Raw genomic sequence first — 12,630 nt, 5'->3', positions numbered from 1 at the left:
AAAAGCAAGTACTAGCTTTCCCATCTGTGAAATGGGTCTAATAACACCCATCTCGTAGGTTGCCATGGGCATTTAATTAGGCCGGCCGTGCGGAGGTACCCATTACACTGTCTGGGGCGCAGGCGTGATAGTCTTCCTTCCCTCGGTGACCCTTGTCTCCGCTTACTTCAGAAACTGAGCACCAGATGGTCTGAGGGCCCTGGTTATGTCAGTGAGCAGCGCTGCGCGAGAAACCAACTCCGATTTCTGCAGATGATGAGAATTTGGCTTGATGTTAATTATTTTCTTTTTCTGGCTTGTGGGTTTCAAGTGTCTTACTGTTCGGCCCAGAGGGTGGGCGTTACAGCCCAGAGGGTGGGCGTTGGTGTTTGATAGCATCGTGGGACGTGGGAGGTGGGTGCTAGATTCTGGCTTTTGCCCAGAGGATGATTGAGGCCACTGTCGTGACGTCTCTGAGTTGAGACCTAATGTGTGGTGGGAGCCCAGCGGGTGGGAATCCGGATTCTTCTGGCCGCACGGCTTGCCAAATGCACAGAGCTCGTGTCGGCAGGGAGCAAGCCGCCGGGAGAGTTTGGCCGAGGGCTTGGAAGTTCAATTTGAAGAGGCCTCCAGACTAGGATCATGGCTCCCACCCTGGCCCAGTCCCCAGGCGGCTTCTGCAAGTGCTCACATTTCCTGCTTCCATTCTGGCCCTGCACAGGCTTCCTAACGTGTGGGGCTCTCCTGCATCCCCCTTTCCGGTCTTTGCGCATCTAGGGAGCCACAGAAGCATCTACAAACCAGGAGTTGTTGGGCGATGGGCAGGAAAAGAGAATCTCTAATTTATTCCTCGGAGAGAGTTTGCCTAACTTCTCTATATTGGCCATTTCATGGAGGACCCATCTGCAGTGAGCCCCATGTCCACCTTTGTCAAGTGGCATGATGAGACTGTCCTTCATCTGGTTATCAACTTTGCCAGGAGCCTGCAAAAAAACATTTGAAAGGGGTATCTGTTCACCTCTTTATGCCTTGCCTTTTCCAGAACTAGGGGGTGATGATTTGGGATTCTAATGACCATGTGTCATGATGAAATCTTGTTATACTGAAGTGTACCTAAAACATTTAGAACAGCTTACAAAAGTATATCATTTGTACAAAGGAAGAAAGGGACTTACTGTCATAAGACCTTTCTAAGACCGAAGAGTTAGGAGGTATCAGAACTAGAAATGAGCCACCCTGTAGTGAGCGTTTCAGCGTTCCGACCTGCCCCCAGCTATGTGGCAGGCATAGGTTGGGCCCTTTTGCGTGGGCTGGTGTCCTCTGGGCCTGGGCATGGACAGACAGGCGTTAGTCATGATACACGCCGGGAAAGGACATGGTTAGTTCTTTGAGAAACACAACTTGTGGGAAGCTTAGCCGGTGCGTAGGGCTGAGTTTGGAAGCTTAGAGACCGGTTAGACAGGCGGTGTGGCGTCCGTGGGGATGGGATGTCCTGGGCTAAGTGGTTTGTAGTGGGCTTGGAGCAGGATGGACAAATTACAGAGGCATTTGGGGGTCGATGTCAACAGGACTTGGGAGGAGGGTGCAAAGAATTCTGGGGTGTATCTCTGAGTGAGAGAGACCAAGGGGGTAAGAATCAGGGGAGCAGGGACCTTGAATTTGAGGCGCCAGAGGGATGTTAGTGTGGAAATGTCCCTTGGCCTGTGGAAGATGACAGGGAGGGTCCCAGGAGAGAGAGGTCTGGAGAGAGGAGTTTGCAAATCTTTTGTATAAGTCTAAGAAGGGAAGCCCTGGGGATATGCAGAAATATACAAAATTAATGAACATTTCCCCAGTTTTCAGGGACCTGGGGAAGAGAGGAAGCTAGCTTTAGAGAGTGAGCCAAGGGAAGGGATGCGGTGGAACTCAAGATGAGGTGGGGGTATGTTTCTAAAAGGAGCATGAAATCAACCACGTCCAGAGCTGTAGAGGGAAAAACTGAGGCATCAGAAGAGCTCACTTTGGTCTGACGAGAGGTGGAGGCGCAGGGATGACAACAGAATGTTTGCGGACCAACCAAGAGGTAAAGATGATGTGGTGTCGGAGGTTAACCAGCTCTTCTGAGTTTGTCTGTAAAGGGAGGGGGAGAGCAAGTGTTGAGATAAAAGATTTTAGAATAATCTAGTGACAGATCTCATATGAAGGACACCAGTGTTGGTCACTTGCACATAAAAGGGAATGTGGCTGTTTGGTGTGTCTTTACTCTTTGAAATGATTGGGGCCTTGGTTTTTTAGTTATTTTAAAAATATTTTTTTTAATGTTTATTTATTTTGAGAGATAGAGCTCAAGCAGGGGAGGGGCAGGGAGACCGGGAGATATAGAATCTGAGTGAAGCAGGCTCGAGGCTCGAGGCTCTCAGCACACAGCCCGACGCGGGGCTCGAACCCACGAACCACAAGATCATGACCTGAGCCGAAGTCAGACGCCTCACTGACTGAGCCACCCAGGCACCCCTAGTTATTTTAATTAGAAAAGAAATACTAATTTTTGACCTACGGTGTATTTTCTGTCTGCATCCTAAGAAGTATGTTTTCTCTTCTTGAAACATTGTGACATGAATCCGTTCTTGATTTCAGTGTATTCATCGAGATTTAGCAGCCAGAAATGTTTTGGTAACAGAAAACAATGTGATGAAGATCGCAGACTTTGGACTGGCCAGAGATATCAACAATATAGACTATTACAAAAAGACCACAAATGTAAGTCCGTGGCAGTGATGTGGTGGAAGGGAAGGGGAGTGGTGGGGGTGGCATGTAATGTTCCAGATGAAAGATGATAGATGCTCAATCCTCTGCCCTTTATCCCTGTTCTTTTGCTTCACTCTTGATAAGTAAATTTAAGCTGTATTTAAGCTACTTTTAGTAAATGTGAAACAGTCTATAAACAGAATAATCAGCCTCTTGGGTCAAGAACTTCCTGAGCAGAGGCTAGAGCTTGGGGGTTTCTAGGTTAAGTTTTGCACAGAAGGTGGTCACCGTGTGTCTGTGTGTGAAGGAGATGGATGATAATGAGAATCCAAAGAAATGGCATTTTAGTAATGTCCCCAAGTCTGCATGTTGCACGTTATATCTGGGCCCTCCTGGAGATGATTTCTTCTGTTCTCCTGAAAATCATTTGTATGCGCTCTTTTTTTTTCTTTTTTTTTAATTTTTAAACATTTATTTATTATTGAGAAACAGAGAGAGACAGAGCATGAACAGGGGAAGGGCAGAGAGAAGGAGAGACAGAATCCAAAGAAGGCTCCAGGCTCTGAGCTGTCAGTACAGAACCTGACGCGGGGCTCGAACCCACACACCATGAGATCATGACCTGAGCTGAAGTCGGACGTTGAACCGACTAAGCCACCCAGGCGCCCCGAGTGTCAGCTCTTAAATAGGGCACAGCCTGTTGAGCCCGCTAAAGCAAACTGTTTTTTAATATAGTGGTTTTTACCTTTTATTCCGCATTTGCAGGGGCGACTTCCGGTCAAGTGGATGGCTCCGGAAGCCCTTTTTGATCGCGTGTACACCCACCAGAGTGACGTGTAAGTCCTTCCCTCCGGCTTCTCTCCGCCGGGTTGAGTGGCAAAAATACTGTATTCACCTCTCTGGAGTCTCTGGCGCCTGCTGTATCTCACACGTTTGTAGAAGGTGCAGGAGCCGGCCTCAGGACGGGTTCTATGGAAGGGCTGGTGACCACTGCTGCCGCGCTTCCGAGCGCACACGGGGAGCGCCGCTAACGTCCTCTGGCCGGGGTGGAAGCCCCCCATCCCCAGCCCCCAACTTCTGCATGGATGTGCGGCCTCAGAGCTGCTGTCTCATTTGCCCAACTGCTGGCATGTTCTTTGCTCCCTGAAAGAAGGAATTTTGAAACTTCTCCTACTCGATGGTCGTTTGCCATACTCCCCCCATCGTAGCTTCGCCCTTGTAGGGAAAAGCTGAGTGGGGTATCGTCTGCTCGGGTGATTTCCACGGGGCCTGATTCCTCTGTTTACCCTTTGGGGGAAAAAAAATCCGATCTTGTCTTGGCACCCTTGATAACATTAGAGAAACAGAGTGAACATTCCATACTCTGTCCGTTATGGTACACCTGAAAGTGCTGTTGGGGTTGTGCTCCCACCTGACATTTTCGAATTTTCGGTTTGGAAATGAGGTTGAAAGATGTTCCCATGGTGGGAAGCTGGGTGGAAGGTTACAGAGCACCTCTGGGTACTGGTTTCCCCAAGTTCGTGTGAGTCTATAATTAGTCCAAAATAAAGAGCTGAAATCAGCGGCACTGTTTTTATTCACCGGAGCAGGAGGGCCCCGGGGGGTGGGAGGGATTGGTCCCCTGCCTGCACAGTCCTGGAAGGAAGGCACGGGGGTCCCGTGTTTGAAGTGAGTCAGCCGCCTGCATGGGGCTGCCACTCCTACTCGGCCCAGAGCAGCGGAGTTTCGTTTCTCACCCCAAGCCTGAAGCTCCTCCAGACAGAGTCCATAAGGGTGTGTTTCCAGAGCCGCGGTGACATAGGTAGGCACAGGAGTCCCATCTCAATCATCCCAGGAATTGTGAGCTTCCTGCACGGGGCCCAGAAGTCCAGCCGTGGGTCTCCGCAAGGTCAGGTGCACATGGTACCTTGTGAGACGTTTTCAGTTTCTGTTCTTGGAAACCTCTCTAGAACACAAGATTCCTCCATCCTTTTTTTTCTTTATTATTATTTTTTAAAGTTTGTTTTTAATGTTTATTAATTTTTGAGAGAGATACAGAGCACAAGCCGGGGAGGGGCAGAGAGAGGGAGACACAGAATCTGAAGCAGGCTCCAGGTTCCGGGCTGTCAGCACAGAAGAGCCCAAGGTGGGGCTCGAACCCACAACTGTGAGATCATGACCTGAGCCGAAGTCAGGCGCTTAACCAACTGAGCCACCCAGGCACCCCATCCCCTTTTTTTCTTTAAATGCTTATTAATTTTGAGAGAGAGCAAGAGAGTGGTGGAGGAGCAGAGAGAGAGAATCCCAAGCAGTCTCTGAGCCATCAGCCTGGAGCCTGACACAGGGCTAGATCTCAGGAACTGAGAGATCATGACCTGAGCCTTAATCAAGAGGCGGGCGCTTAACCACCTGAGCCACCCAGGCGCCCCAGGATTCCTCCATCCTAATCCCAGCCTGATGCCAACTTCCGTTCATGAGCTTAGTAAGTCATGAACCTTTTGTGGCTTCAGATGCCCCACGGGCTGCGCTGGGCAGCTGTTACCTCGGGAATCGGCTTGCTGGCCGTGTTTCATCACCTGCTCATGCTGGGGGTCAGGCTGATGGGAGAGTTGGACAGGAGCGTGAAGAGCTTTGCAGCTTCGCAGTCGAGATCCACACGCTGCAAACACTGCATTTAAGATGAATAACTTTACTTGACAGGGACGGAATCCAGACACAGCCACCCCAAATCCCCACCCAAAAAGAAAAAAAAGTGTTGGTTTACCATCACTACTCCGTTGTCTGGATGGAAAATTCCATGAGAACGTCCCTCACATTAGCATCCTTTGGGGACGCTCCTTCGGGGCAGGAAGGGGCATGTAGGAAGAACTTCAGGAGGGCTCGGGTCATTTGTCTTTGAACATGAGAAGTGAGTGGGTGTCTGTTTTCTTAACCGGTCACGTTGAGGTGGTTGTGATTCAAGGCGGTTAGCAACACCGTGTTTTCTCTCTCCTTTCCAGTTGGTCCTTCGGGGTGTTGATGTGGGAGATCTTCACTTTGGGAGGCTCACCCTACCCAGGGATTCCGGTAGAGGAACTTTTTAAGCTGCTTAAGGAAGGACACAGGATGGACAAGCCGGCAAACTGCACCAATGAACTGTAAGGGCCGTTTTCTCTCCCGACGCCGTGGGGACCCCCTCCCACCCCATGCCAGTAACCCTTCTCCAGACTCATGTTGGGTTCGCTAAGGCCTCTGGTGTTCTGTACACGCTCTAAGAATTGCTGCTGGAGCTTTCTGGGCTCAGTCCCAGAACTGCGGTGGACAGCTACACTCACGGCCATGACTGTCCCAAAGAAAGAACATTCTGAGGTGTACGGAGGGAGCGTTAAATCAGAGGGCATCGGGCTTGCCAGCCGAGGGCTCCTGCCTTCGTAGAGTGAGCCGGGGTGATCTATCTCCTGGACCCTGTGCTGTGCCTTGCTGGTGTCTCTCAGAGAGACAGGGAGAGATACATCTGGCCTTTTCTCGTACGCAAGCTAGAAATCCGTGGGGCTGCCCGCACGGAATATGGGATGAAAGACCAGCGTAGCCTTCCTTCACTGCGTGTGCCTGCCCCCAGCACGGCCAGCGGGAATGGGTGTCTCCACGGCGCCTTCGTGCCCTCCGACAGTTACTCTTACAGACCGACGTGGCCTCCGTCTCCTCAGAGCAGGCTTGTGTCTGGTTACCTGTGTTTTACCCACAGTTCAGCACAGAGAATTAAAAATTTGTCCAGGGGCCATCCTTGAGAGCCCCAGATCTGACTGTAAAACCACAAGCTAGTTCCTAGAAAAAGCCAGCCCGCACTTCAAGTGGAATTATGTTGTGTTTGTGACATGAGTCCTGGGCAGGAGAACCAGTGCTTTGAAAAGGAGTCTCTCTCTTCCCCACCCCCCAGGATTAACTAAGAAGACTGATTGTCCCAGAGAATGTGGTCTATTGTGTATCGTTTCATGGGGCTTTTATATCCATAATCCCATGAGTGCTTTTCACTGTACAGTGGACATCTGATGAATGGCCACATTTTATAGTATATTATATAAAGGTATTTATTGTGCGGCCCGTCTTTCCTGTTGCGTTTTCTAATATAGAGGGTCTGTCTAAACCCATAATCAAGATAAGGCCTGGGACCCTGGGCCTGTCCAAGAGTTAATCAGGAAGCTAATGTGCAGCCCAGCGATGGCAGATTAATTCATAAAATCCTTACCTTAAAGTTGTGGTTTTCAAACTTCATTTTTTTTTTTTTTTTTTTAATAAAACTGAGGAACCTTTGTTCACTACAGTCATTAAAGTAAAACCTGAAGTGTCAGGGAGAAGGATGTACACGTAGCTGCTTTGGTCCAGGTTGGGGGTAGGGGCGGGAGGGGGTTGTGGGGAGAGACGAGACGCGGTCCCACCATAAGGCTTTTCCTACAATGTCCCAAGTGCCACGAAGGTGTGACGTTCTCAGGAACACAAGCCCAGCGGCAAAGGCAGGTGGAAAATCATCTGTTTCGATGGCATAGATGCCGTCCGAGAACACTTTGGGTCAAGTGATGTTTTTGTAGCTCAAAGTGCCATTTAGAGGAACCAAGCAGCGAATTTTGGAAGGGGTGGGCAGAGAACTACCTTCTAGTTTGGAAAGCTCTGGTACATTTCCATCATTTAGGACATAGCCCCATGGCGCCTATTAAAAGTGCCTGGTAGCCGTGCGCCTAGTACTTACAAAGTGAGTTCACCAGGAGCTCCGTTTCCCCAGGTATATGATGATGAGGGATTGCTGGCATGCTGTGCCCTCGCAGAGGCCGACGTTCAAACAGTTGGTGGAGGACTTGGATCGAATTCTCACTCTCACAACCAATGAGGTAAGAACCCTCTTCCGGAAGCCCGTGGCCCTTTCTTGGGAGGCCGGTGCGACTTTGTAAACGCAGTCTCATCGGTAGGAGCCTGGGGGTTAGTTGATCATTTTCCACCCCTGGGTCAGACAGAGTTAAGGTCCCTGCTCCTCAGAAATCCTGATTTTTTTTTTCTCAGAGCTGCGATCTGAGGGTTCTGACTCAACGTATCAGACCAAGGGCCCTACGCGAGGCTGCCCCTCTCTGGCTGGTGGGTTCAGGGTGAGGCGTGCAAGAGAGTGGGGAGGGGGAGAAACGTCCTGTGGCAGCATTTGGGTTTGCGTGGGAGGGGCTTGGGGTTCTGCGCCGGTTGGGTTCTGCACCCCAGTCACGCGCGTAGGAGCCTCTGATGAGCTGCATTGGAAGAAGTAAACTTCTGCCATTTTAGTTCCTGCTCAATGTGCCCCCCTGTCCGCCATGACCCTGTCCGCCGCGACCCCGCCCACCGTGACCATGTCTGCCATGACACTGTCTGGTGATGGCGTGTGGTCTCCATCTCTGTGTATGTGAACACACACACAGTTTCCTATAATGAGTGACTCGTGATTTTTTAAAGTGACAACTTAACATTTTTTTGTTAAAACATTTTTTTGTATAAAATATCTCTAATCCATACGAGTAAAAGAAACACCCCTCACTGTCCAAATCTGGTCCGGGCAGTGCTTGCTTCAGGATGCAGATGGAGAGAGGCCTCTATGGTTGTGGAAAGTGTATGATCTGAGCAGGACAGATGATAAAACCCACGAAGGCCAGAAACCGCCCCCCACGAGAAACTTGTTAATGAGTGAATTGGAGACATTTAGAGCAGTCTTCCTCCGACCAAGGAAAAAACCTCCCCCGAACTCACAGTTGTCTGAACAACAATAACAACAGGCTAAACTTGCTTAAATAAAAATAATACACTTAATGTATTTTTAAATAATACAGTTAATAGTTTTGGAATGATTTTTGAAAAAAAAAAAAAAATACAGTGTTGTGATTTGAAGCCGTAAGCCAGCCACATTATCTTGTGCGTCTAACTGTAGCTGATAAAAGGAGAGATTGCATTTAAATGAATACAGCTGACCTTCAGAAGTTGAAAGGAAAGGAACAGTTCAAGGGGAAAAAAAAAAAAAAAAGGCAACTTTCTTCTCCTGCCAAAATTGTTGTTTCTGGTGTAAGTTCCTTTAACCCTAGACTTGGACTCTACTGATAGCCTTATTTTTCCGCTATCAGATCTGAACATTTATGGCTACATTTAGCAACTGGGAGAGCACTAAGGTCCCATTTTAATGGTCCTGCGTTCATGCTCCATGCTACTTTATTTATATATTTATACTTAAAGCAGGCCCATTCATGCTGAAATTTACATCTAGCATCCTAAAATAAAGCAGAATGCCATATTGTCTAACGGATATAAAAATCGAAGTTTCTTTCCTTCTGAAAATCATTACCATATGCTGGGGAAAAATGGTTCCATTTAGGACAAAATTTCATTTTTATCATTGTAAGCAAAAAGTTCTCTTTTGATGTGGTGGGCGTGTTTGTTTCCAGTTGTGCGGTTAATGCTGATGTTGTTGGAACTGACACATCCCCCACTCTCGGATGGGGTTCTTTTCTTGCCAACCCTGGTAATGAATTATAGTGGTTTATTTTATTTTTTTAATTTTAACTTTTTTCTTTTTTTTTTTTGTCTTTTAAAATGTATCGTCGCCAACATTCTGTGGGCTCTCTTCTGATAACCCGGGGGCTGGTGGTGCTGTGGTCTGCACTTTTTGTCTCCCCTTGGGAAAACCGCCTGCCCTGGAATGTCACTGGCTTGGGGTGTGTGAGCGGGACAGCCCCGGTGTGTTAGCCCGGCGGGGGCGGCTGTTCCCCCATTTAGAAATCTTCCCGTAGTTTGTGGAGCAGGGCTTCTGCAAACCTCTTCAGCAAAGGCCCAGAGAGTAAATATGTTCATCTTCCTGAGCCAAACAGTCTCTGTTGCAATATTGGGTCCCGCCATCAGGGCAGGAAAGCAGTTATGGACAATAACGTAAATGAGTGTCTGTGTTCCGGATCAAACTTGATGGACCCTAACATTTAAATTTTGGGTGAAGTTTATGTTGTTTTAGATAATTTTAATGCCACGAGATACTGTTCTTCTTTTGATCCCCCCCCCACCTCTGACCATTGAAAAATGCTTAAAAAAAAACACAAAATACCACTTTTTGCTCATGGGCCATGCAAAACCAGGCAGTGGACTTGCCGCCTGTCCTAAGTTAGAGGAAATGTTATCCTGGGTCGCCCAGTGGCCTCTGCCACAGCACCCCCAGCAGATATTCTAGGGAGCAGAAGAGCCCTTTCTGAATTCCAAACTTTTCTTTAACAGTCCATTATGGATTTAACATACACGAGTCGATCCGAGCCTTTTCTAAACCTGTTTACATTTTCAACTCAGAGGGCTTCTGAGAGTAATGAATTACATCTGGGAAATTACCCGCTGAATGGAGCCAGATTCCCCTCAAACTATCCTAGAAACTGCAATAGTAAAATGTAATTCGTAAAATAAATATTCATTCATGGCCTCCACTATTTAAAGGGGTCCCAGGAATCCATAACACGTTATGTTTTTGTCATCTTGATGGGGCTCGAGTTTGAACCGGGTGCGCGTGTGCTCTCGCTCTCTCGCTCGCTCGCTCTCTCTCTGCGGCGCATAGCAAGCCACTCACTTGGGTCTGTGCGAGTGGAGTTGACCGCTCAGCACCTCCCATCAGCTGATTTGGGTGGTCCCTGCTCCCCAGTAGCACAGTCATGATGAATTGTAAGAGAAAAGTCCAGGGCAGCCTGGGGTTAACAAAGCTGGGGCCTCGAGGAGGTGTTTGTGGGAGCCGGGTGGGGGCTGGGTCTCTGGAATCTTCCAGGGGTGCCCCCTGTCCTGTCTCAACTCTGCTAGAGCGTCTCGAGATCCTGGTATGACATAAAAGTCTTCTCTTCCCTTCTTTCAGGAATACTTGGACCTCAGTCAACCTCTCGAACCGTACTCACCTTGTTATCCTGACCCAAGATGAAATAAAACGTCTCTCTTCCCTTCTTTCAGGAATACTTGGACCTCAGTCAGCCTCTCGAACAGTATTCACCTAGTTACCCTGACACAAGGAGTTCTTGTTCTTCAGGAGACGATTCTGTTTTCTCTCCGGACCCCGTGCCTTACGAGCCATGCCTTCCTCAGTATCCACATGTAAACGGCAGTGTTAAAACATGAATGAGCTTGTGCATCTGTCCCCAGACAGGATGGCACCGAGAACCTAGTCACACTGAGCAGGGAGGCCACGCCCCCCGGGGAGCTTGCCGTTTCCGCTTGTATATATGGATCAGAGGAGTAAATAATTAGAAAAGTAATCGGCACACGTGTAAAGAATTTATACAGTTGGACACTTGTAGTCTTCAGCAGGTGAAGAAGAATGTTTCTGGGGCAATCGACTGCCATGGGCCATCACGCGCCCATGACCCACTGTGGGTACTGGCTGTGAACCAGCTGGACTCGAGGCAAACGTATACGTTCTGCCTTCCTTGTGAATTTTGTAATAATTGGAGAAAATATATGTCAGCACACACTTACAGAGCACAATTGCAGTATATAGGTGCTGGGTGTATGTAAATATATTCAAATTATGTATAAATATATATTATATATTTACAAGGAATTATTTTTTGTATTGATTTTAAATGGATGTCCCAATGCACCTAGAAAATTGGTCTCTTTTTTTTTTAATAGCTATTTGCTAAATAAATGCTGTTCTTACACAGACTTTCTCAATTTTCACCGAGCAGAGGTGGAAGAGTACTTTTGCTTTCAGGGAAAATGGTATAACATTAATTTATTAATGAATTGGTAATATACAAAACAATTAATCATTTATAGTTTTGTGTTTTTGTTTTCTCGTAATTTAAGTGGCATTTCTACGCAGGCAGCGCATCGGACTAGTTAATCTTTTGCCTGGACTTAACTAGTTATCAGATTCTCCGACAAGAGAAATATTTACTGAATATGACTAATTGGGGGAAAACGAAGTTTCGATTTATTTGTTTAAACTCTGCTGTCAGATGATTGTTCTTAAACCACCAAAATGCCGATAGCAAACGAAGCCCATTACTAGGAAAGTATTTTGTATTGCTGTGCAGCCCTGTCCCTGGGCCCATGGATCATTTATCTGGACTTCCCAAGACTAATGGTACCAGCATTCTCTTAAAAAGATGCCTTAATCCATTCCTCAAGGATGGACCGTAGTTGAGCTGATAGCAGAATGTACTTCTCTCCGGCAGCTGGACTTCTGCCTGAGTCACACGTTAATCACATTAGCCTGTATTCTCTTCAGTGAATTTTGATAATGGCTTCCAGATTCATTGGCGTTAGAGAAGCCTTTTAGGATCTTAACGTCTCATCGTAGAAACTGAAACATTGAGCTGTTCTGCTGATAGTTTGGGGGATGCTTCCATCTTTTTAAGGGATTGCTTCCGTCTAGTTCTGGCAGGACCTCGCGGAAAGATCAGCCTGATCCCGACGTCAGACGCGACGTCGCCATGTTGTTAGTTCTGTATTCAAGCATCGTGTTTTGCTTTGGAAACACCTACTCACTTCGCTATAGCCATGCAACGTGAATGCAGATTACACTGATTCTACTTGTTACGGAATTGGAGAAAGTATTTAATAAAGCCTGTTAATTTTTATACTGACAATAAAAATGTTTCTACAGATATTAATGTTAACAAGACAAAATAAATGTCACGCAGCTTATTTTTTTAATACTCTTGTCTCACCAAATGGTTTCCTGTGCTTGGAGGGGTGTCGACTCAGTGCCGCTCGGCGTGGTTGCACGGAACCTGGAGCCCAGAAGGTTCGTTGTTCGCTACAAACCGGTGATGACTTATCCGAGGGGTTGGGCAGCACCAGTAACGACCTGGGACCCTGGGGCCAGCGGATCCAGTGGGAAATCAGGGGAGGCTGGTTTAAGCTCTGGCCCTGTTGCTTCCGAGGGCCCTGAAGATGTCATTGTAGCTTTCTGGACGCTAGATTCTCCCAGGAGAGCAAACG

At 47.7% G+C, this 12,630-nt stretch overlaps 1 protein-coding gene and 1 non-coding gene across 12 annotated transcripts in view; one reads left to right on the top strand and one right to left on the bottom strand.

Moving 5' to 3' along the window:
* FGFR2 (fibroblast growth factor receptor 2) overlaps nucleotides 1–12,344 on the top strand; it is a 109,051-nt gene extending 96,707 nt beyond the window's left edge. For 10 of the 11 annotated variants that reach the window (XM_039250471.1, XM_039250469.1, XM_039250467.1 and 7 more), the window contains 5 exons: nucleotides 2,596–2,718; nucleotides 3,472–3,542; nucleotides 5,685–5,822; nucleotides 7,442–7,547; nucleotides 10,636–12,344. In XM_039250471.1, the coding sequence (XP_039106402.1) occupies nucleotides 2,596–2,718; nucleotides 3,472–3,542; nucleotides 5,685–5,822; nucleotides 7,442–7,547; nucleotides 10,636–10,800 (603 nt within the window). In that variant the 3' untranslated portion in view covers nucleotides 10,801–12,344. The other variant, XM_039250470.1, reaches the window with a different exon arrangement.
* Nucleotides 4,824–4,907, bottom strand: TRNAR-UCG. Its single transcript has one exon. It is a non-coding gene; the product is annotated as a tRNA-Arg (tRNA).
* Nucleotides 12,345–12,630: the final 286 nt, after the last annotated feature.

The sequence above is a fragment of the Hyaena hyaena genome, unplaced genomic scaffold, assembly GCF_003009895.1.
Source record: "Hyaena hyaena isolate Hyena2069 unplaced genomic scaffold, ASM300989v1 scaffold_367, whole genome shotgun sequence".
NCBI lineage: Eukaryota > Metazoa > Chordata > Mammalia > Carnivora > Hyaenidae > Hyaena > Hyaena hyaena.
Note: the sequence above shows the minus strand (reverse complement) of the source record. Positions and strands in the feature narration are given on the sequence as shown.